The following is a 24,046-nucleotide window of genomic DNA, read 5'->3' as shown; positions in this document are numbered from 1 at the left end:
CATCCGACACGACTGTCAGATGCGAACGCTGCATGTTACGTCTTCCTCCGATATAATTATAATTTTGACGTCTGCGTCTCCATCCGACTTGTCGCGCACGTTGTGTCGCTGGGCGTCGATCCGACGAAAAATGCTCGTCGACTTCTACACTGGCCATTGGGTCACATGACTGTGGCAGGTGCTTTTTCTGGACACGTCTTTCCTAAACCAGCGAGATTGATGCAATCTGACCATAACAGCGCCACTATAAAACGGTGTGCAGTAATGAATGTAATGAAAGTCGGGGAGATATACTCACAGTTCACCCCAGATATTTCTCCAAATATAATGACTTAAAAATTCAATCCATTTATTGGGACATACAGGTGAAGGCCTGACGCGTTTCGTGCCTGGCTCATAGGAGTAAGCCCCCCAACAGGCACAAAATGCGTCAGCCCTTCACCTGTATGTCCCAATAAATGGATTGAATTTTTAAGTCTACTTTGGACATTATTTTTGGAGAAATATCTCACAACTTTTGATTTTTGTTTTTCCTACCTGCAAACGAATATAAACTGACTGTGTTTCTTTTCCTCTGTCCATATATAGGTCTACGATGCACTCAGACTACAGAAATGTGCCTGAACGGCGGGAGGTGCGAAACAAGCCCTGGCGGAACTGGGGTGTGCCTGTAAGTATTCACCCCTGTTTTCTAGATGGACACAAGTTCTATCCTTAGTTCTATCCATTGATGACGTATGTTCCCATCCCTGGTGTTGGGGCCCTGCCAAATATATTGCATCTATACAGGGGTCATTTTTATAGCTCACGTATACAGATGCGCCCGCTGGATCGGGCTCATTAAAGGGATACTGTCGTGGGAAAAATTATCTTTTTCAAAACACATCGGTCGATAGTGCTGCTCCAGCAGAATTGTGCACTGAAATCCATTTCTCAAAAAACAGATTTAATTTTGAGATCTGACACGGGGCTAGACATATCGTCAGTTTCCCAGCTGGTCCAGGAATGACGTTTTATATTGTAGAGTGAATTAATTGCAGTGTAAACAGTGTCATTTAGAAATGAAAACGAAATCATAAAAATCATGACAAATTCCCTTGAAAAAAAGATTTTTGCATCCCTGTTCTCTACAGATCTTATGTAGACTGGAGAAGCAGCCCCAAGATGGAATGTTTAATCTAGGGATGCACCGAATCCACTATTTTGGATTCGGCTGAAACTCCCGAATTCTTCGCGAAAGATTCAGCTGAATACCGAACCCATACCTCCCAACTGTCCTGTTTTTAGAGGGACAGTCCCTCTTTTGACAGCTCAACCCCCATTTGAACTGGAAACTCCTGTTTTCCTCTGCACTGAGAAGCCAGAAAAAGAACCAATGTTTCTAACTTAATCGGCTTTTGGCAGAGAGCCCAGAACAGCCACCAGGATCACTTGAATACGTTTGTAACAATTTTTAAATCAGCAAATAAGTAATTGTAATTGTAACAATATAAGACAAAAGGTCCCTTGGGACAAGTTTAGGTGGCCATACACTGAGAGATCCGCTCGTTGGGTGATGTTGCCAAACGAGTGGATCTCTCCCCGATATGCCCACCTTTAGGTGGGCAATATCAGGCTGATCCGATCGGGGGCCCTAGGGCCCAACAATCGTATCCTAAGGAATAGTAATGGGCCGTCGGATCACGGAACCGCATCAACGAATACATGCGGCTGCGATCCGACGGGATTTTTTGTCCCATCCGATCAAGATCTCGATCGGTGAAGCCCGCCGGGGGGCCTCATACACGGGCCAATAAGCTACCGACGCGGTCTGTCGGCAGCTTTTATCGGCCCGTGTATGGCCACCTTTAGACTCACACCTTAAAGGGCAATTCACCTTCATTAGCAAAACTGTATTAACTGGAAAAAAAAAAACCACAGAAATATGTTGAAACTTTTATAACCTGCCAAATTTTGGTGCACTATGCGTGCCAACTTTTTTGTCCCTCTTTTTTTATTTCCAAAATGTTGGGAGGTATGCGAACCGAATCCGAATTTGCATATGTAAATTAGGGGTGGAAAGGGATTTCCCTCCCTGCCCCTAATTTGCATATGCTAATTAGGATTCCGGTTTGGTTCAGTGGGGCCGAAGGATTTGGCCGAAACCTGGATTTGGTGCATCCCTACTTTAAACTTCCCGGTCGTTCTGTGCAACCTGTTCGCACCCCCCAATCGTAGCAATGAGCGGCTGATGGGCAATTGAATTGGGGAGGGGTGTTCTTTGTGTGCCTCTAATGAATGCAGCCTAATAAATGCAGACTCTGTGTATAGGCTGAAGCCACACGGACGCTTGATGCTGTAAATCTTGCTTTGTTTCAGTGAAAGAGCGACAGCTGGGCTTTGCTCACAATTCACCCTCCATTGTCCAGAGAGGCAGATTAACGCTCTGTGACTAATCAGGTGCTGCTTCCCAGAATGCAAAATAACCCCCTGTTCTCCCTCTAAAGCTTCACCCCCCCCCCAGTTGTCTTCACTCTCTGTAAATTCAAAGGGATAGTAGGGGGGTGTGGGTTGTCCCATGGCAAATTTAACAATTAAAATAATCATAGTATTTTCAGGTGCGAATTGAAGGTTTGGATGCGGCAGACAAATTGCAGAGGGAAATCTCTCATTTGCAGACGTCTGTGGGTTTTATTCCCAGGAATTAGCCCAGGGGAGGCGGCTGGCACTTTGCAGAAAGGGATCCCCGGCGCAGGCCGGATTAACGCACAAAAAAGAAGGGCATTAAGTCGCGTTCTCATACTTTATTGCTTACTGACTGATAAAGGAAGAGACCAGGGTGTATTTTAATTAGAAAAAGACCAATTGAATTCTGAAAAAAAGAAAGATATCATGTAATACTAGTCTTCAAGTTTAGCGGCAGCTGCCATGATGATTTCCATACACAATACACAGTGAAAGGGTCGTTTGTATACTTCTCATTATAACAGTATGAGGGTATAGCTTATTGTGTGCCCAGAACATTCCTTCTCTGTATATGTGTATTTATACATATGGGAGGAGGAGGTGCCATATTGATTCCCTTAGACAGTACAGTATGAGGGTATAGCTTATTGTGTGCCCAGAACATTCCTTCTCTGTATATTTGTATTTATACATATGGGAGGAGGGAGGTGCCATATTGATTCCCTTAGACAGTACAGTATGAGGGTATAGCTTATTGTGTGCCCAGAACATTCCTTCTCTGTATATGTGTATTTATACATATGGGAGGAGGAGGTGCCATATTGATTCCCTTAGACAGTACAGTATGAGGGTATAGCTTATTGTGTGCCCAGAACATTCCTTCTCTGTATATTTGTATTTATACATATGGGAGGAGGGAGGTGCCATATTGATTCCCTTAGACAGTACAGTATGAGGGTATAGCTTATTGTGTGCCCAGAACATTCCTTCTCTGTATATTTGTATTTATACATATGGGAGGAGGAGGTGCCATATTGATTCCCGTAGACAGTACAGTATGAGGGTATAGCTTATTGTGTGCCCAGAACATTCCTTCTCTGTATATTTGTATTTATACATATGGGAGGAGGAGGTGCCATATTGATTCCCTTAGACAGTACAGTATGAGGGTATAGCTTATTGTGTGCCCAGAACATTCCTTCTCTGTATATTTGTATTTATACATATGGGAGGAGGTGCCATATTGATTCCCTTAGACAGTACAGTATGAGGGTATAGCTTATTGTGTGCCCAGAACATTCCTTCTCTGTATATTTGTATTTATACATATGGGAGGAGGGAGGTGCCATATTGATTCCCTTAGACAGTACAGTATGAGGGTATAGTTTATTGTGTGCCCAGAACATTCCTTTTCTGTAGTGTGTGGGTACCAGTAGAATGAAGCCCATGAGTGGGTTTATGAAGCTGTCTCTGAGTATTGAGAGTGCAGATGGAGCCGTGTGCCTTTAACACAACCTTCCTATTAATTTCCCCAATTCCCCCCGACTGTGAGTGTCAGCGAGTAATACTAACCATCCTCGAGCTTTGAAGCAGGATCAACTCTTTACATGGTTCCTCCCAATGGGGACAAGTATTAAAAGTGCAATTATCACACTGTAGTAATATCTCCCCCTGTGAGCCCGGCTCCTATGGGAACGCCGTGACATTAATTGCTCTGGCTAAATGGATGTGCCCGCAGGCTTGGCCCGTGTATTATAATTCACTTAATGCCGCACTAAATCCACCGTGGATCATTTCACACAAGGGAACCAAGCGGGACACACATATATATTGCTTTCACTCTTTCCTCATTGAGGGGATTCTGAGAACACTCAAGGTCTGGCCTCCCCGGAGGTGTGGGTGGTATGTGCCAGCTGTGATTAAAGGGGAACTATCGCGAAAATGAATAATTTAATATAAGGGTCCTCACACTGAAGTAAAAAACTTTTTAAATAGAATCAATTAAAAATTCTGCATTGTTTCTGAAATAATCAAGTTTATGTTTAATATCCCTCACTCAGCATCTGTTTCTCTTCATTCTGTCTTCATGCAGCAGTTGGGTGTCAGATATTCATTGTCAGTTAGATCCAATATATCTTATAGGGGGGCTCCTTTTGCCTAGAAGATGTATTAGAGCTCACTCTATTAAACTCACCAGACATCATGTCTCTCTACATGCAGAATTTGTGCAAAAGGCAGTTATTTTGTTTGTACTGGAATCAGTTATTTGAGTGAGCTGTAAAGGCAGCTTTGTGATTTGCGGAGATTAGTCGCCCGGCGATAAATCTCCTCTTCGGGGTGACTAATCTCCCCAAATTGCCCCTGCCTACCCACCGGGGAAACTTCGGGCGACTTCGGAAAACAATGCGATCCAAGTGCCATACCGCTTGCAATTTACATTCTAGTAGACGGGAAGGCAGTTTGGGGAGATTAGTTGCCCCAAAGAAGAGGAGATTTATCACTGGGCAACTAATCTCCCAGAATCTGCCTTCCCGCTGGCTAGAATGTAAATCGCAAGCGGGATGGCACTTGGATCGCTTCTTTTACCGGAGTCGCAGCAGTCGTGCCTTGCTTTATGGCAGGGATTCTGGTCAAGTGTCTAAAGAACAGTATTTCTGTGCTGTTGCATTTGCTTCCCTGACTCTGCAGTTTCACTCCATATTATAGGAATTGGTGTGAGTTTGCCCATCCACGGAGCGGAGCACGCTCTCCCATTCACATCCTCGTCCGGAATTTCACTCCTCGTTGCTGTCTCTTTAGAAATAGCCACTTATTGCACCGTCATAATTCCCACTTACTGAGCTTAGGGAGCCACTCACAATATACAGTACACATAGAATAGAAATGTCACAATATAAGGCTGATTAGTAATTAATACACATAATTACTACATGGCAGCACAGAAACCAGTGCAATTAGCATCAGAATTTAATAATCAGCAAACCTGTAGCATCAGCTTATATTACAACCAGGGAAGCTCATTTTCTGCTGGATAATTAGTGACGAGCCCTAAGCTTAGCTTCTCAACAGCCAATCAGAGCCCACTGAGCATGTGAGTGTCACAGACACTTTCCAAGATGGTGACCCCCTGTGACAAGTTTGAAGTCCTGGATCATTGCTGCTATTGACAAGCTGAAACTTTAGCCTCGTGCAATAAGTTCAGTATGTAAAATATGGCATTTTTAGCCACATTCAGTTTTAGGGTTTAGTTCTCCTTTAAATCTCTACTACCCCTAGTTATTATGTAAGGAGGGAAATCCTTACAAAAGCCTTGTGTTTTTTTACCCAGCATGCTTGAGCGGCACATTTATTTTTGATAGCAAAGGACCAGATCCTTCCTCCCTGCAGTTTTCTCATCTGTCCCACACAATGAGAGATCCATGGAAGCCATGGAGGTGACGCTCTCCCAAAGCCGAGAGGAAAAAGGCAGAGCCGGGTCACAATGCACAGGAGGAAGTCACCACTCAGGGTCTGGAGTAGAGGCCTTTAACCCCTGCACTCCCATTATGCCACTGCATGATACCATCACTGCAACAAGGTGTTGTAGAACTATATCTTCCTGCAGCTTTATGGGTCAGGTATATGTTGTTGGTGTAAGGCAGGTTCTGCCTCAGCTTGTGTATTAAAGGGGTTGTTCACATTTAAATGAACTGTTAGTATGATGTAGAGAGGGATATTCTGAGACAATTTGCTATTGGTTTTCATTTTTTATTATTTGTGGTTTTTGACTTATTTAGCTTTTTATTCAGCAGCTCTCCAGTTTTCAGTTTAAGCAATCTGGTCACTAGGGTCCAAATTCCCCTAGCAACCATGCATTGATTTGAATACGAGACTGGGATATGAATAGGAGAGGGACTAAATAGACAGATGAGTAATAAAAGTAGCAATAACAATAAGGATCAAAAGCCAAAAGACTCCGATCAAGCAAGAAGAAGGTGTATTGCATTGTCCTGCAGGGATGTTACGCCTTATGCGTTTCGGGAATTCAATCCCTTAATCATGCCTAAGATTAGAGCGCTCCCTTTGGTTTGATGGAAAAAACAATAAGGGGCAGATTTATCAAGGGTGGAAGTGAAAATTTGAAATTAGAATTTAAATTTTCAGGTTTTTTTTTTTTCGAAATTCGACTAGGGAATTGCTAAAATTCAATTTGAGTTGTAAAAATTCTAATTCGATTTTCAAGATTTATCATACACTGGCCCTTTAGGAACTCGATATTTGCCACCTAAAACCTACCGAATTGCCTTCTTGGGATCAATTTTGAGTTGTTTGCAGCCTTCCTGACGTTCGAGTTTTTTTCGGAGAAAAAACTCGAATCGACTTTTTAAAACTCGATTTGAATTCCATTTGAGTTTTCAGCTCATTCCTTTTCACCCGAGTTTTGAAAATTCAATTTTTTTTAAATAAATTTTCATTTTCATGGGAGTTTACGCGAGTTTTTAAAAACTCGCATGAACTCGTAATTCGACCTTTGATTAATGAGCCTCCCCTTGTGTAGCCTTACGGAGCATTTGTTTTGTTTTTTAGATGGGGTCAGTGACCCTCTTTTTTTGAAAGCTGGAAAGAGTGAGAAGAAAAAGGCAAATCATTACAAAAACCATAAAAAAGAAATAAAGAAGAGCAATTTGAAAATTGCTTAGAACATACTAAAAGTTAAATTAAAGGTGAACAACCACACACCCTGGGGCACAAACACACTCAGCAGTGGAAATTGCCACCGTTAGAAGTGCGAGTCGGCCGTAAACAGCCGCCATGAATTTAAAGTGGAGGCCGCCGGTGTTTAATGGCACACTCCATTGCACCTTTGTACCCAGACAGGTGTGTGGAACCATTAAACATCACTCGACAAACAAAGCACTCGAGGGCATTAATGTTGTTGGACAACTTAAAAAAGGAAATGAATGCTGCTGCATGCCTCAACATCATGTGAAAAGTATAACATACCTTTGTAGGGCATTTGCATTTATTGGGCGCTGCTTAATTAAAGGCCAGGGAAAGCACTTACTGTATTTATTGGAAGGTGTTGGGATTTATAGTTCTGAAACAGCTGGATAGGGACAACAGAAACGCATATCTGTTCCGCTACCACTACAGGCAATGAAAAGTCTTATAAAGGATTGTGGGTAAGCACACACGGACTACTGTGTGTGTAGAATAGTAACACAATGCCCGTGTGGCCCGGCTGCATACAGACAGTGGGTGGTCTTTCCAATCTGCCTTAATGTGGCTTGAAGCCCACAAGCATGATGGCGGGTCACCCATTTCACCCCAATGCCGTTTCTTAGGAGCCTCTGACAAGAATGCGACCTAATAATTTAAGTGCGAATTCCGCCCCATTGTCGCTGCTCAGTGAGTCGAACCCAGTTGCCTTTTGATGTGCTCATTGGAGTAGATCCTAAAAATTTAAAGGAATGGTAACACCAAAAAAATGAGTGTTTTAAAAGTAATTTAATATAAAGTTCTGTTTCCCTGCACTGGTACAACTAGTATGTTTGCTTTATAAAAACAACTATAGTGTATATAAAGTGTAGCCATGGGGGCAGCCATTCAAAGCATAGGTTACACAGCAGATACCAGATGCACTCTGTAGAATCCCATTGTATTCCATTACAGAGTTTATCTGTTATCTGCTAAGTAGCCTGTGCCTTTTCTCCTTTTTTTTACTTGAATGGCTGCACAGTAGCCTATTTACCTAAACTATAGTAGTCTTTCTAAAGCAAACACGTGCGTTTTTTCCAAGGCATGGCAACAGTACATTATATTTTTATATGCTTTTATTGTTCGTTGTTACTGTTCCTTTAAATCTACATCCATCATGGCTGTTGAAGAACTTTTTTTTAAAAAAATGTGGCCTCTCCAATGATGTTGGCTTTATTAGGTGCCCTATCCTGAGCTGCTGACTCTGACATTGCTTATTTTTCTGTAGAACCTGTCACTCTGGCAGAGGATTCTGGGAGCTGTAGTTCAGCAACAGCTGGGAGAGAGAGCAGGGCTTTTGTTCGTAGCAGGTGTGAATAATAATTATGCTCTGATAATTCCTATTAATGTGCCGGCTCACTGAACTCTCTAATACGCTCCGGTAATTAACCCTTTCCATTAACCATATCCCCATGGGGGATCGTTGAAAACCAGCTCTGACTGTTCTGCAAGAAACTGTTGTGTATCTGTATATGTGTGTGTGTGTTCTGATGCATGTTATCCATTTAGAACAACCACATCCAGCTTGGAAGGTGATGCTGAACTACATCTCCCAGAATCTTCTGCCAGCTAGTCATTCGATACTGGCTCCAACAGTGTTACACTCCTTATGAGATTAAAGGGATTCTGTCATGATTTTTATGATGTTTTTTTTATTTCTAAATTACACTGCAAGTAATTCACTGTACAATATAAAATGTCATTCCTGAACCAGCAAGTGTATTTAGTTGTAATATTGGTGTGTAGGTGCATCTCAGGTCATTTTGCCTGGTCATGTGATTTCAGAAAGAGCCAGCACTTTAGGATGGAACTGCTTTCTGGCAGGCTGTTGTTTCTCCTACTCAATGGAACTGAATGTGTCTCAGTGGGACATGGGTTTTTACTATTGAGTGCTGTTCTTAGATCTACCAGGCAGCTGTTATCATGTGTTAGGAAGCTGCTATCTGGTTACCTTCCCATTGTTCTGTTGTTAGGCTGCTGGGGGGGGGGGAAAGGGAGGGGGTGATATCACTCCAACTTGCATTACAGCAGTAAAGAGTGATTGAAGTTTATCAGAGAACATGACTGGGGGCAGCTGGGAAACTGACAATATGTCTAACCCCATGTCAGATTTCAAAATTAAATATGAAAAAAGCAGTTTGCTCTTTTGAGAAACGGATTTCAGTGCAGAATTCTGCTGGAGCAGCACTATTAACTGAAAAAAAAAATTCCCATGACAGTATCCCTTTAAATCAATGTCCTGATTATGGTACAGGCTCAGTAGGGAACGGTTGCTCCTGGCCTCCCGCTGAGCCACTGAGCTAATCATTATGGGGAATGCTCAGCTGATTTACCTCTGTAAAGTGAACAATCTGATCCCCCAGCGTGCGGGGTTAGTTCAGCAACACCAAATCACAGGCTAAGTGCGCCCTCCTTGGTTCATATAATCTCCTTATGCTGCAGTGGGGATTTTACTGGCACCTGCTTTATGTCTTGATACCCTAAAAAGGGAGGACTGATTAAAATCATGGCCCCTTCACCCTTTCTGCCACGTGGTTCATCCCAAAGATTTGGGGAATGCCATTCTCATGGGAAATAGGGGACACCTCAGTGGAGTGGAGCCTGTGAGAGGCACAATGTCAGCAGCAGCTTATTGACGTGTGTGTATTGATTAAGCGCGTGTATTCAGCATTTATATACCCCCCTCATTGTTATCAGAGATGCCAGATGGTCCCTTAGAACGTGGAAAGTCCCCAAACTTTTGAATTGGAAATGGGGGGGGGAGTATAAAGGTCGGATGAAAACATCTGCCAACACAAAATCTGCCCAACACGGGGAATATGGCTGCAGTGAAAGATGAGCCACACTTTGGGGGGCTGCCTGCAATAATATGTTTATAGCACAAGGGCATTAATTAGCCGAAGCAGATGGCTTAATGATAGGGACGCAACTTCTAAGCAATGGCAGACTTTCAGCACAACCTGTCAGCTCTTTGGCCCATTATGAACAAGGCCAAACCACTTTTCTCCCACCCCCTCGTTCCTGAGCGTTACTTAAAGTAATAAGAAAAGAATTTTGTGAAAGCTAGAGGAGGCATGCTGCCGGGGCCCTGGGACACACTGCCTCTGCTCTCTGTGTATTTAACATATATATACGAAAATTTAGGCAATACGTCTCCACATTTCACAAGGGCCAGGTGCGACTTTTTAAATATGCAGCAGTTGCACTTGCCTGTTACCTGTGCAGAAAAAGAGGAGACTGGACTAATTCGACTTAAAGGGATCCTATAATGAGCAATTATGGCTTTAGGAAACGATAGATGTGTTGGTGGGTCTTTCCTTCAGAGTAGAATGATGCCTAACCAATGAGGAAAAGCTGCTTTATTCCTTTTTTAAGGGCTTGCTAGTGTTCGGCCATTTTGAAATGCATATGGCCGCTGCCATTCATACTCATAAATGTAAGTACACTGATAAATATGGTTTCCGCCTCCACCTCGAGGGTTTTACTGCACTTTAATAAGAAGGTAAAACCATCTAAACAGTCTAGGTTTAAAATCTATATATTCCATTTAAATACCTTAGCAAATCTCCAGGGCAGGAAGTGAGCAGCGCAATGCAAAACAGCTTCCCCCTCAAACGTGCAAAAAGTTATGTGTCAGCAGTTCATGCCCTTTTTTTTTTTTTTAAAACACATTTCTGTGAATGCTGAGAAACAGTCGAATAATAGCAGGTATGTGTCGCTGGCGTCCCAGGGTTGCAATCAGATCCCTCGGCCCTTTGGCGCAGCCAGGCTGTCTCGCAGAGAGGAGGCTCAGTAGCTGTAGGAGTGATGCCGGAATGATAGATCTCTCTTTATCTTTGCTTTGTGAAAGACACCTGGATCAGGCACATCAAAGACAAGCAGCTATTTCATAACGAGAACTGGCATGCGAGGTCCCCGACTCCTTTGAAACACGCATGAAAAGTAATACACATGGACTTACAGAATAGAAACCATATTAGCTGAGCCCAGCAGAACAGGGCGGCTTTTAACGGTTACCCCTCAAGGGCACGCATCTGTCTTGCCCCAGTTTAGGCTACCCCTTTAAAGTCACGTTTAAAGGGAGGTAAAGTCAAAATATACCGTTCTGCCTAATGAAAGAATTGTCCATTCTAAGCAACTTCCCAATATACAATTATTAAAAATGTAAAATGTTTTAAAGCTGTTGGTGTAGTTGATACTGAAAGCAACATTTTCTTCTCTGGTTCCGTTGCTTGCAACACTGTAGCAGAAGTTTGTTCTCCAGGCCTGTTAAATCTGCCGGCTTCTGCTACTTTGTTTTAAAAGCAATCGTTTTAAGATGTTGTACCGTGTTAGCCATTGAAAAAAAAATGTAGTTTGGTGATCCATTTTACTGGCTATCTAAATAAGTAACAATTGCAAGCTTTTGGAGCACCCAAGCCCCTTCGTCAGGCAAAATTCAAATGAAAGCTGGAAAGGCACATCATATATACTGATGGGCAATAAATGAGAAAGTTACAGATATAACTTGTAGAGATAATACAAGTAATTAGGGTTGGTTGTAAATAATCCAGCGGTCTGGATTGGCAGGTCACATCGTTGGAACTGGAGTGCACAATTAGGAATTGGACAAGAAAAAAATGAAGAAACAAGGTAAGGGTCCATTGGGTCGGATATCTTCACTTTAGGGCACACAGGCAGATTCTGGGGGGAGATTAGTCGCCCGGTGACAAATCTCCTCTTTTTCGGGGCGACTAATCTCCACGAACTGCCTTCCCGCCAGCCGGTGGGATGGCACTCGGAGCAATTCTTTTTCCGAAGTTGCCTGAAGAGGAAACTTCGGGCGACTTTGGAAACCAAATCGCTGCAAATGTCATCCCGACGGCAATTTATATTTTAGCCGGCAGGAAGGCAGGGGAGGCAGTTCAGGGAGATTAGTCGCTCTGGACGACTTATCTCCCCGAATCTGCCTGTGTGCCCTGACCCTAAAGCTGGCCATAGACTCAAAGATCCACTCATTTGGCGACATCGCCAAACGAGCAGATCTTTTCCCGATATGCCACTAACGGCATGGCTATATCGGGGGTAATTCGAACGTTCGGCCATAAGGCCGAACGATCAAATTACGATGCTCCAAGGGGCTCCGACGGGTCGGTCGGGTAAAAATCCAACCTTCCCGATCGATATCGTGGCCAGATATCGATCGGGAAGACCCGTCGAAAGCCCCCATACACGGGTAGATAAACTGTCAAATCGGTCCAAACGACCGATATCGGCAGCTTTATCTGCCCATGTATGGCCACCATAACACTATATGTGATGTGCTTTTCCAGCTTTCATTTGTATTTTGCCTGGGTGCTCCAAAAGCTTGCAATTGTTACTTATTCAGTTTAGCCTTCAAATGCAAAGACATTTACAAATAACTCTGCAATCACCGAGCCTGGCTATGAAAACCCCTCAAATAAAATACTTGTTACAGGCCATTTATTTTTTTCCTTACCCATTATTCAGGGTACATGCGATAACGGAATCGGAGAAGGTGCAACACACCCAGATAGGGAGGACTCCCCAAATAAACTCTTGATTTATTTGCTGTAATAGGAAAACACTGACTTGTCTACAGAACAGGGGGTATAATCCCCAGCCCATGGCCTTAAAGAACTAATTATGCCAAATGCATGAAACGCGTCAGGCAATAGGATTTGTGATGGTTTCTTTGCTTTCCCCAATCAGAAGACTGCACTGCTAAGTGTTTACACAAGTTGTTGTGACTATGACATAATGTACCAGTTCCTTCTGTTTCTTTACCCCCGCGAGCACGAATTGTTTGGCCTTTGTGACTAAAAATAAATGAGAACGTTTTTTTATTTTCTGCCCCACCCGCCCGTGACACTCCCTAGTCCATACTATGAGCTGAGTCAGAGCAAACAAGTTCTGCTTTATTCACTCGCTCGCTGGCCGGCAGAAAGAACCAAAAAAAAAACAAAAAAAGCTCCAAGCTCTGCACAAGGGGCCCCCTTGTAATAAGAAATACTTGGGCACTATTGCTGCACACAGCTTTGGGTCACATGGGAACATATTGGGGGAATTTCTGGCACACTTGTTGCAAGAATGGCTGCCTGTGCATGCCAATTAATGACCCTAATTAATGTTTATGGTCCTCCAACTGTGCTGTGGGTATGGTCCATAGAAGTACAGTGTAGCAAAAAGTTGTGCGTTTTCTCCGAAACTAAAGACCAAAAATTAAGTTAAAAGTTAACGCGTTTCGTACCTACTGGGGCACTTACTCATAGTCTTTACTCACAACTTTTTGCTGTTTGTGGCCTGGAGTGAACTGTGAGTATCTTTCTCCCTCTATTATTTGTTTATTTTTTTGCTTAGATTAACAGTGGTACAGTGATTGGTATTGTGCACCATATTGTAATGTTTGATACAGATACCCTTCCTCTCTCTGTAGTAATGGCATTGGCACAAGGCCTTACCTTTACCATGTGACATAAATGGCGGCATTTCTCATTCATTAGTGAAGGCCCCGAGCGGCTACTGGTGGACTTTCCACATGAATGGACACTAGAGAGGGGGGCCGCAGCCTGGCATGCCTTCACTGCTCCTCAGAGACTATAGAGATGGGAACAATGGCCCCTTTTATAGAAGAGCAGCAGGCTCCTAAAATCAGGCCCCACCTTGCTCATGCAGCTCGCTGGGAGTCTGTCCCAGGGACCAGCTGCCGTCCCCTCATTAATATGCACACCTGCTCCTTCCAGGCCTTTTGTGCTGCAAGCAGATGCCCTGATTAATTCTGGCGCTCTTCTATTCACTCCTTTTTAGCCCAGATAATGTGCTCTCATTAACTCGAAATGTCACTGATTTCTAACAAATTCTCTCACCCCCCCCCTTCCCCAACCACAGCAACCAAGAGCTGGAGAGGGAAAGTCTCGTTTCGTCCAGGGAAAGATCTTTATATTGACTTTCTCTGTATTGGGACCCCATATTGGACATTCCATCTAAGGAAGGAATGTTTTGGGGACACAATAAACTATACCCTCATACTGTATTGTCTAAGGCAGGGATCCCCAACCTTTTGAACCTGTGAGCAACATTCAGAAGAAAAAAGGAGTTGGGGAGCAACACTAGAATGAAAAATATTCTTGGGGTACCAAATAAGGGCTGTGATTGGCCATTTGGTAGGCCCTATGTGGATTGTCAACCTACATTGAGACTCTGTTTGTCAGTAAACCTGGTTTTTATGAAACCAAAATTTGCCTCCAAGTCTGGAATTCAAAAATAATCATCTGCTTTGAGGCCACTGGGAGCAACATCCAAGGGATTGGAGAGCAACATGTTGCTCACGAGCTACTGGTTGGGGATCACTGGTCTAAGGGAATCAATATGGCACCCCCTCCCATATGTATAAATACAAATATACAGAGAAGGAATGTTCTGGGCACACAATAAGCTATACCCTCATACTGTACTGTCTAAGGGAATCAATATGGCACCTTCCTCCTCCCATATGTATAAATAGAAATATACAGAGAAGGAATGTTCTGGGCACACAATAAGCTATACCATCATACTGTACTGTCTAAGGGAATCAATGTGGCACCTCCCTCCTCCCATATGTATAAATACAAATATACAGAGAAGGAATGTTCTGGGCACACAATAAGCTATACCATCATACTTTACTGTCTAAGGGAATCAATATGGCACCTCCCTCCTCCCATATGTATAAATACAAATATACAGAGAAGGAATGTTCTGGGCACACAATAAGCTATACCATCATACTGTACTGTCTAAGGGAATCAATATGGCACCTCCTCCCATATGTATAAACACAAATATACAGAGAAGGAATGTTCTGGGCACACAATAAGCTATACCCTCATACTGTACTGTCTAAGGGAATCAATATGGCACCTCCCTCCCATATGTATAAATACAAATATACAGAGAAGGAATGTTCTGGGCACACAATAAGCTATACCCTCATACTGTACTGTCTAAGGGAATCAATATGGCACCTCCCTCCTCCCATATGTATAAATACAAATATACAGAGAAGGAATGTTCTGGGCACACAATAAGCTATACCCTCATACTGTACTGTCTAAGGGAAACAATATGGCACCTCCTCCTCCCATATGTATAAATACAAATATACAGAGAAGGAATGTTCTGGGCACACAATAAGCTATACCCTCATACGGTACTGTCTAAGGGAATCAATATGACACCTCCTCCCATATGTATAAATACAAATATACAGAGAAGGAATGTTCTGGGCACACAATAAGCTATACCCTCATACTGTACTGTCTAAGGGAATCAATATGGCACCTCCTCCCATATGTATAAATACAAATATACAGAGAAGGAATGTTCTGGGCACACAATAAGCTATACCCTCATACTGTACTGTCTAAGGGAATCAATATGGCACCTCCTCCTCCCATATGTATAAATACAAATATACAGAGAAGGAATGTTCTGGGCACACAATAAGCTATACCCTCATACTGTACTGTCTAAGGGAATCAATATGGCACCTCCTCCTCCCATATGTACAAATACAAATATACAGAGAAGCCATAAGGATAGATGCTATAAATATATGAGGCCAGTTGGTAACAGTTGGGTGGCACAGCAGCAGTAGCCGTGGGCAAGGGGTGGAATATGGCACCAGTGTTTCCTGTGAGTTGCTCCCAGGGGTCGACAGTAGGAAGGTGTGAGGCCTCACAGCCCTGGGGCCCCTCGGAGTGAAATCCAAACTAACAAAAACCCCAGGACTTCTTTGCTAACAGATGGGGCAGTTGTCACTGAGTTCCCTTGATGTGCTCACAAAGCAACGCGACCCCAGATGTCAGTCTCTCCCTTTTGTCATTTTTGTCCCCAGCTTTGTGAGTCCCTAATATCCCAGAGAAGCTAATAACAGATTCGTAAACACCCCCACCCCCAGGGCATCGGCAGCCCCAGCCCTAAACAACTGACTGAAAACCTTTTGGCTCACGCTGGCAGATGGTGGGCTGAGCCTGGACTCCCCTATGGCTCTTCTGATAGATGATAATTTATTGGGTTTGTCTAATTGTGTCTAGTGATGTGCGACAATCTCTGCCTCCCCCCCCCCCAGACACACACCCAGGTACACACATTCCCCACATTACAGCAGCCTCTACACTACAGGAATGTTCCATAATGCCGATCATAGGGAGACTCCCCAAAGACTTTCATTTGTCCATCTCTAGGGCTTTCTCTTGTTATCTTTTACCTTTGATTCATTATATGTGTATTTATTGAGTAGGAGCGATCTATAATCTCTGTACTGCTCTACAGACTATGTCGACTCTATATAAATAAAGGATGATAATAAGTGGCAGTGGGACAGGTATGTGAGTGCAGAAATGCCCTGAGATTAATAATGAGGCAGTGCCTTGTTAATTGCCTGGGAGGGAGGTATCCGCTCTTTGTTTATTTAGTTTTTTGCTCTGTTGACTTTAGGGTTTGGGAAGATTCGGAAGCAGTGATCCCAAACCTCCATGTATTTGGCTGCGCCAGAGAACGGCATACTCCCAGAGATCTCCTCTAATCTCTCTAATTTATGGCTAACCCTCTGCTAGGGAAAGTTCTTGGGAGCAAGTGGTAATCCTGGGACAGGCCGTTGCCAATTATTTCAGTGCCCTCCAGAGGTTAAAGCTCCTTGGGCTGCTGTGAAGCAATTTCATGCTCTGTACATTGAGCTCATGCATTACATTAAGGGCTTATGGCATGAAAGTGTGTATTACATTGGGTCTAGTGTGGAGGAATGCCCAGAGCATGCCCACCCCTATTGAACTGGACTTCTACATCCAGCAAAGTACCCCTGGCCCACTAAACAGTAGGTAAAGGGGAACTCCACCCAACTATATATAACTAAACCCAGTGAGAATGAGGAATGAATGGATATTGGGAAGTTGTATCAGGAGTCAGAACCAGCAGTGCAGAGAAAGGGACAGACACAATGACAGTTACACAGAACTATAAACCCAGTGAGAATGAGGAATGAATGGATATTGGGAAGTTGTATCAGGAGTCAGAGGCAGCAGTGCAGAGAAAGGGACAGACACAATGACAGTTACACAGAACTATAAACCCAGTGAGAATGAGGAATGAATGGATATTGGGAAGTTGTATCAGGAGTCAGAGGCAGCAGTGCAGAGAAGAGAAAGGGACAGACACAATGACAGTTACACAGAACTATAAACCCAGTGAGAATGAGGAATGAATGGATATTGGGAAGTTGTATCAGGAGTCAGAGGCAGCAGTGCAGAGAAAAGGACAGACACAATGACAGTTACACAGAACTATAAACCCAGTGACAATGAGGAATGAATGGATATTGGGAAGTATTTAGACCTATATTGTCTTTCATTGGTTAAGTTCCCCTTTAAGATTCTGTACAGAGGCCTAACTCTCTGGGATTTCTGACTTCCATAAACAAATGCCTTTTAATCATTAATCATTTCATGTATTATTTTTGCGCAAGCTGTGCTGAAATTGTGCAATAACATTTGCTTTTTCCTTTACCAGATGCGGTAGTTATTATTTCGGCGAAAGGTGCCAGTTCTCCAATCCCTGCGCCACAAAGAATCAGTGTATGAACTTGGGAACCTGTGAGCCTGTGCTGCAAGGGAATGCCGTAGACTTCATCTGCCACTGCCCCGTGGGTTTCACCGACAAAGTGTGTCTGACTCCCGTGGATAACGCCTGCGTCAACAACCCGTGCCGGAATGGAGGAACCTGTGAGCTCCTCAGCAGTGTGACCGAATACAAGTGCAGGTGTCCCCCGGGATGGACAGGTACATTCATACCATATTTGTTCCATTCTGTCTCTCTTTAAAGGAGAAGGAAACAGTCACAAATAGCCACAATAGTGTAAGCGATAAGATTATATTTATTCTGCAGAATGTTTTACTATACTTGGATAACAGCTCTAGAAGCTCTCTCTGTTAGTTTAGGATAGCAGCTGCCATATTAGCTTGTTGTGATATCACTTCCTGTCTCTTTCTGCTCACTCATAGCTCTGGGCTCAGATTACAGCAGGGAAGGGAGGAGGGAGGGGGTAAATGGAGGGGAGGAGGGAGGGGGAGAGAGGAACAAACTGAGCATGCTCAAGCCCTAGCCCTGGAGGTTTAAGCTGAAAACAGGAAGTCTGATACAGAAGCCCATGAGTACACAATAGAAGGAAAGAAATGTGCTGTTTCTTTTGACAGAGGAGCAGCATTACTTTGAGGGTTTACTAGTGTATTTATATAGACCTTTCTGATAAAGCTTACTTACTTTTAGCCTTTGCTTCTCTTGGCTCTTGTTCATTCCAGGTGATTCGTGCCAGCAGGCAGATCCGTGTGCCTCCAATCCATGTGCCAATGGCGGGAAGTGTTTGCCCTTTGAGATCCAGTATATCTGCAGGTGTCCCCCTGGGTTCCACGGAGCTACCTGCAAGCAGGACATTAATGAGTGCAGCCAAAATCCCTGCAAGAATGGCGGCCAGTGCATCAATGAGTTTGGATCATACCGCTGCACCTGTCAGAACAGGTTTACTGGAAGGAACTGCGAGGAGACGTATGTCCCCTGCAACCCATCGCCGTGCCTGAATGGAGGGACCTGCCGGCAAACTGACGACACCTCCTATGAGTGCACCTGTCTTCCAGGTACCTGCACAGTCTTGTGTTGTCTGGCATGCAATTCTTATAGCTTATTGCCCAGAACATTCCTTCTCTGTATATTTGTATTTATACATATGGGAGGAGGAGGTGCCATATTGATTCCCTTAGACAGTACAGTATGAGGGTATAGCTTATTGTGTGCCCAGAACATTCCTTCTCTGTATATTTGTATTTATACATATGGGAGGAGGAGGTGCCATATTGATTCCCTTAGACAGTACAGTATGAGGGTATAGCTTATTGTGTGCCCAGAACATTCCTTCTCTGTATATTTGTATTTATACATATGGGAGGAGGTGCCATATTGATTCCCTTAGACAGTACAGTATGAGGGTATAGCTTATTGTGTGCCCAGAACATTCCTTCTCTGTATATTTGTATTTATACATATGGGAGGAGGTGCCATATTGATTCCCTTAGACAGTACAGTATGAGGGTATAGCTTATTGTGTGCCCAGAACATTCCTTCTCTGTATATTTGTATTTATACATATGGGAGGGAGCTGCCATATTGATTCTCATAATGGGTTATCTCACAGTAAGGCCCATACTGACTGTAACTTAGATCTGTCAGCTCTGTGGATGCATTTCTGTGCTTTCCCAGGAAGTCTCCTGTTTATTAAAGCAACAATTCCATGGCGAGCCTTCCCCACAATAGTAGGATGTGCCCATTCACTGTGAACTTTTGCCCCAGGCGAATTGCAGAATTACTGAGAGCACAAAATCCTTAAGTTAAGACGCGTGGGGTGTAACATGGGGCCCCTGGTAGAAAGAATCAATAAGTTTAGGCTGGGGGAGGGGCTCCCCTTGTCATTAGTAAATGCTGCACATGACACTGTGGTCCTATGGTATTTGTAATACGGGTGCAATTGTAAGGGTGGCTTATTATTATTATTATTATTATTATAATAAAGTAGTAAAATAAGTATCAGCCTTACACGACTGCTGCCTGGAGACACGGAGAAAAAACAGGGCAGGTTTAGCGAAAACGCCAACGTTGTTAGCGGGAAGGGGTTTGATGGTAATATTTCATTGTGACTTTAGGACACACAGAGCGATTGTACAACAGGAAGTTGTGACGCGGTACAAAACGGAAGCTCCTCTTCCCTCTCACCTCGGGAATTAAAAAAAAAAAAAAAAACTCCGAACGCTGCAAGCGAAAGGTTAGAAAGGTGGAAACTTAAACCAATAGATTTCATTTAGACTGATGGATGGGAGCTGCCATACTGTTCATTGCAGCCACTCGTTGCCATATTGGTGGCACCTAGCAACCACTTTGAATGACAGTCCTTCACTCTGAGGCAGGTAAAACATTTCTGCTGAATTGTAACCCTGTAACGTCTAGTCCACCCCTTGCTCCTGGGTTCTGCCTTGACTGCATTTTCTTTTTTTCTGCCTATCTTTATACCCTGGCCATAAAAAGTGTAAAAATCGGTCAAAAATTAACCTCGCTGGCCGTCCCTATCGGAAAACCTTGCAAGAGCCGCCGCCTTTTATGAGTTTACCCAGCAGGTGCCTCCTACCCCACACGCTGCGTGGGCCCTTTAATCGAAACCTGCACGCGTTGGAAGAGAAGTAAGAGCAGATTGGTCGCCCGGGGAGGAAGCGAGTAGTTCAGTCGTTACTTCCTCTCCGTTCCCTATTACTGCTAGTTAAAGGAATACTGTCATGTTCTGATACATCAGTTAATTGTGCTGCTCCAGCTGAATTCTGCACTGAAATTCTCAAAAGAGCAAACAGATTTTTTTATATTTAATTTTGAAATGTGACATGGGGCTAGACATATTGTCAGTTTCCCAGCTGCCCCGAGTCATGTGACTTGTGCTCTGATAAACTTCAGTCACTCTTTACTGCTGTACTGCAAGTTAGAGTGATATCACCCCTTCCCTTTCCCCCCAGCAGCCTAACAACAGAACAATGGGAAGGTAACCAGATAACAGCTCCCTAACACAAGATAACAGCTGCCTGGTAGATCTAAGAACAACACTCAATAGTAAAATCCAGGTCCCACTGAGACACATTCAGTTACATTGAGTAGGAGAAACAACAGCCTGCCAGAAAGCAGTTCCATCCTAAAGTGCTGGCTCTTTCTGAAATCACATGACCAGGCAAAATGACCTGAGATGCACCTACACACCAATATTACAACTAAATACACTTGCTGGTTCAGGAATGACATTTTATATTGTACAGTGAATTATTTGCAGTGTAAACAGTGTCATTTAGAAATAAAAACTACATCATAAAAATCATGACAGAATCCCTTTATTGAGGGTTTTTTAAAATTGAGATGCCGCTGCTGTAGTAAATGTAAAATCACAGCATGCGGGAGCTGCCATGTGGCTTGCACCTAAACTGCACCTCTAGTGGCTGCACTAAATAAACACTGATATATTCATGCTGTGGTTGTTCTAGCACATGGGGCGTATCCTCGATGCTGATTGGTCGGTTGCCATTGCACACGGCAATATCCAAATCTGGACATTAAAAAAGTCCCTACTGATTTATAATGATGACAAGAGGGAAATACATTTAGAAAAGCACGATATTAATAGGGTTTTGACGTCCCCGCCCCCTGCTTCTGTCCTGTATGCGGGGCCCTTATTTATAGTCACTTCTAGTCCTCGCCCCAGGGCTTGTCCCTTGCCCTATTTACATTCGCCCACGTGCAGTTGAAACCAGTTCAGAAGATAAGTGAGAGCTGGATACGGTGCCAGCAGTTTAAAACAATAACACCTGGCGCTTTACAGACTGAGTGGCCTTGTTTGTTGTGGGATAAATATCCCCGGCTCACGTTTCACCTGCAACGGCTTTGGGAGGAACTATGTTCAAGGCTTGACAGGAAGCAGTGTGTGCGCAAGGAAAAAGCTTCCCCCTGATGAAAAGCATGCCAATTCCCTGATTTGGGAAACCCAACAAAATGGGCCAAATCAGGCCCCGTAGTTAAGACTGGCCTTGTTCTTTAGCTTGTGGCACATGGGATGTTTTGTTGGATGAAAGGGGGTTCACCTTTAAGTAAACTTTTAGTATGTTCTAGAACGGCTAATTCTATAACAACTTGTCAATTGGTCTTCATTTTTTATTTTCTGTAGTTTTAAAATGATTTGCCTTTTTCTTCTGGCTCTTTCCAGCTTTCAAATGGGCGTCGCTGACCCCATCTAAAAACAAATGCTCTGTAACGCGACACATTTATTGCTACTTTTTACTTCTCATCCTTCTAGTAAGGTCCTCTCCTATTCACGGTCCAGTCTCTTATTCAAAGCAGCGCAGGGTCGCTAGGGGAATTAGGACCCTCGTCCCATTTGAAGAGCTGCTGAATAAAAAAGATACATAACACAAAAATCTTAAATGATAAAAAATGACAACCAATTGCAAATTGTCTCAGAATATCACCCTCTACATCATACAAAGGGGCCGATTCACCAAGGGTCGAATATCGAGGGTTAATTAACCCTCGATATTCGACTGGGAATTAAAATCCTTCGACTTCGAATATCGAAGTCGAGGGATTTTAGCGCAAATAGTTCGATCGAACGATTATTCCTTCGATCGAACGATTAAATCCTTTGAATCGAACGATTTGAAGGATTTTAATCCAACGATCGAAGGAATATCCTTCGATCAAAAAAACTTAGGAAAGCCTATGGGGACCTTCCCCATAGGCTAACATTGAGTTCGGTAGGTTTTAGATGGCGAACTAGGGGGTCAAAGTTTTTTCTTAAAGAGACAGTACTTCGACTTTTGAATGGTCGAATAGTCGAACGATTTTTAGTTCGAATCCTTCGATTCAAAGTTGTAGTCAATGGTCGAAGTAGCCCAAAAAACACTTCGAAATTCGAAGTTTTTTTACTTCGAATCCTTCACTCGAAGTTAGTGAATTGGCCCCTAAGAGTTCATTTAAAGGTGAACAACCCCTTTAAACCCATAATGCCTTGAAATACCTTTATATTGCCTTCCTATTACTTAACTGTGCAAAATGACCGTTTTTGGTATAGGCAGCCATAAAAAAAGCTATTTGTGGGAAGTTTGTCACCCATGGGGAATACAATTTCCTTTGTCAGAAAGCTGGCCCTCCTGTGCCAGTAAAATAAAACTCAAGGTTTTGAGCTCCACCCACTCTTAGAAAACTGTCAGTTTTGTCTGCTTAATGCAGCCCCAGCTAATCCTTGGGTAAACCATGATGAAAGCAAAGGTGGCGGCTTTTAGACAAATGTATGTTGTGCGGGAGTCTATAGGAGACTATAATAATACTATAATATAATCACGTGGGCAGTTAATACGCCGATTAATGAGTAACCCGCCTCAGGTCGGTCTTGTGGACTTGCTTTTGTCAGCGCCAGAGCATTCCTATCAGATAAAGCTTTTACAGCCACTTTGAGCTGCCCCATATAACCCTTTGATTGGCCCGTGCAATTAGGAGTTCCCAGACTTAATAGCCCAGGCCGCAGTGTGCCCCTAATGTAACGAATTCACTTTGCCGTCCTTTGTGTGCGAGGAATGCGGGAGAAGAAACCGCTATTATGTTCGGGAAAAAAAACCCCGGACGTGGGTATTTTGTTGGCGGCAGGGAGAGGTAGGACTGGGGTAATTCAATCATCCAGGCAACTGTTATTAACCTGGTAACCAGATCTTGTCTAGGAAACATACACAGATCTGAATCTTGCTGCTGAATAGATCTGCTGTGGATACACATTCTATTAACCTGCGGGGCACATGGCCGGCCAAGAAACCGATCAGCCTGCGGCAACCTTGTGGCTGCTAACTATTGTCGGCTTTCCTGAAGTCACCGGTGTAACGCTATACGCGCCACAGTAAGGCACTCCCTACCTCTCTTTGTTCGTGCTTAATGCTGCCCACTAATACCATCCATATACTTGATAAGGGACAGGGCTCAGCCCACAAACAGGAAGTGGATCTAGGCTTTCAAAGAGGCCTCACCAACCCGCATTTTGTCATTCCTACAGGCTTCAACGGACAGAACTGCGAAGAGAACATTGACGACTGCCCGAGTAACAAGTGCCGCAACGGTGGGACCTGCGTGGATGGAGTCAACACCTACAATTGCCAGTGTCCACCTGACTGGACAGGTAAGCAGGCGGCCAGAGAATGCTGGGAGATTAGTGAGGATACTGGAAAATAAATAGATTTATTTTAGGTACACTGTCTCTTTAATAGGGATG

The 24,046-nt window shown here is 43.5% G+C and overlaps 1 protein-coding gene across 1 annotated transcript in view; it reads left to right on the top strand.

Moving 5' to 3' along the window:
• The window catches only part of notch1.L (notch 1 receptor L homeolog), a 51,859-nt gene that overhangs the window by 6,060 nt on the left and 21,753 nt on the right, over positions 1-24,046 (top strand). The window contains exons 2-5 of the mRNA XM_018229488.2: positions 589-670; positions 17,731-17,999; positions 18,519-18,851; positions 23,831-23,953. Of these exons, the coding sequence (XP_018084977.1) occupies positions 589-670; positions 17,731-17,999; positions 18,519-18,851; positions 23,831-23,953 (807 nt within the window). The remainder of the gene's footprint in view (positions 1-588; positions 671-17,730; positions 18,000-18,518; positions 18,852-23,830; positions 23,954-24,046) is intronic.

Source organism: Xenopus laevis, chromosome 8L, assembly GCF_017654675.1.
Source record: "Xenopus laevis strain J_2021 chromosome 8L, Xenopus_laevis_v10.1, whole genome shotgun sequence".
Classification (NCBI taxonomy): domain Eukaryota; kingdom Metazoa; phylum Chordata; class Amphibia; order Anura; family Pipidae; genus Xenopus; species Xenopus laevis.
The sequence above is the reverse complement of the archived record's forward strand: the minus strand, read 5'-3'. Positions and strand labels throughout refer to the sequence as shown.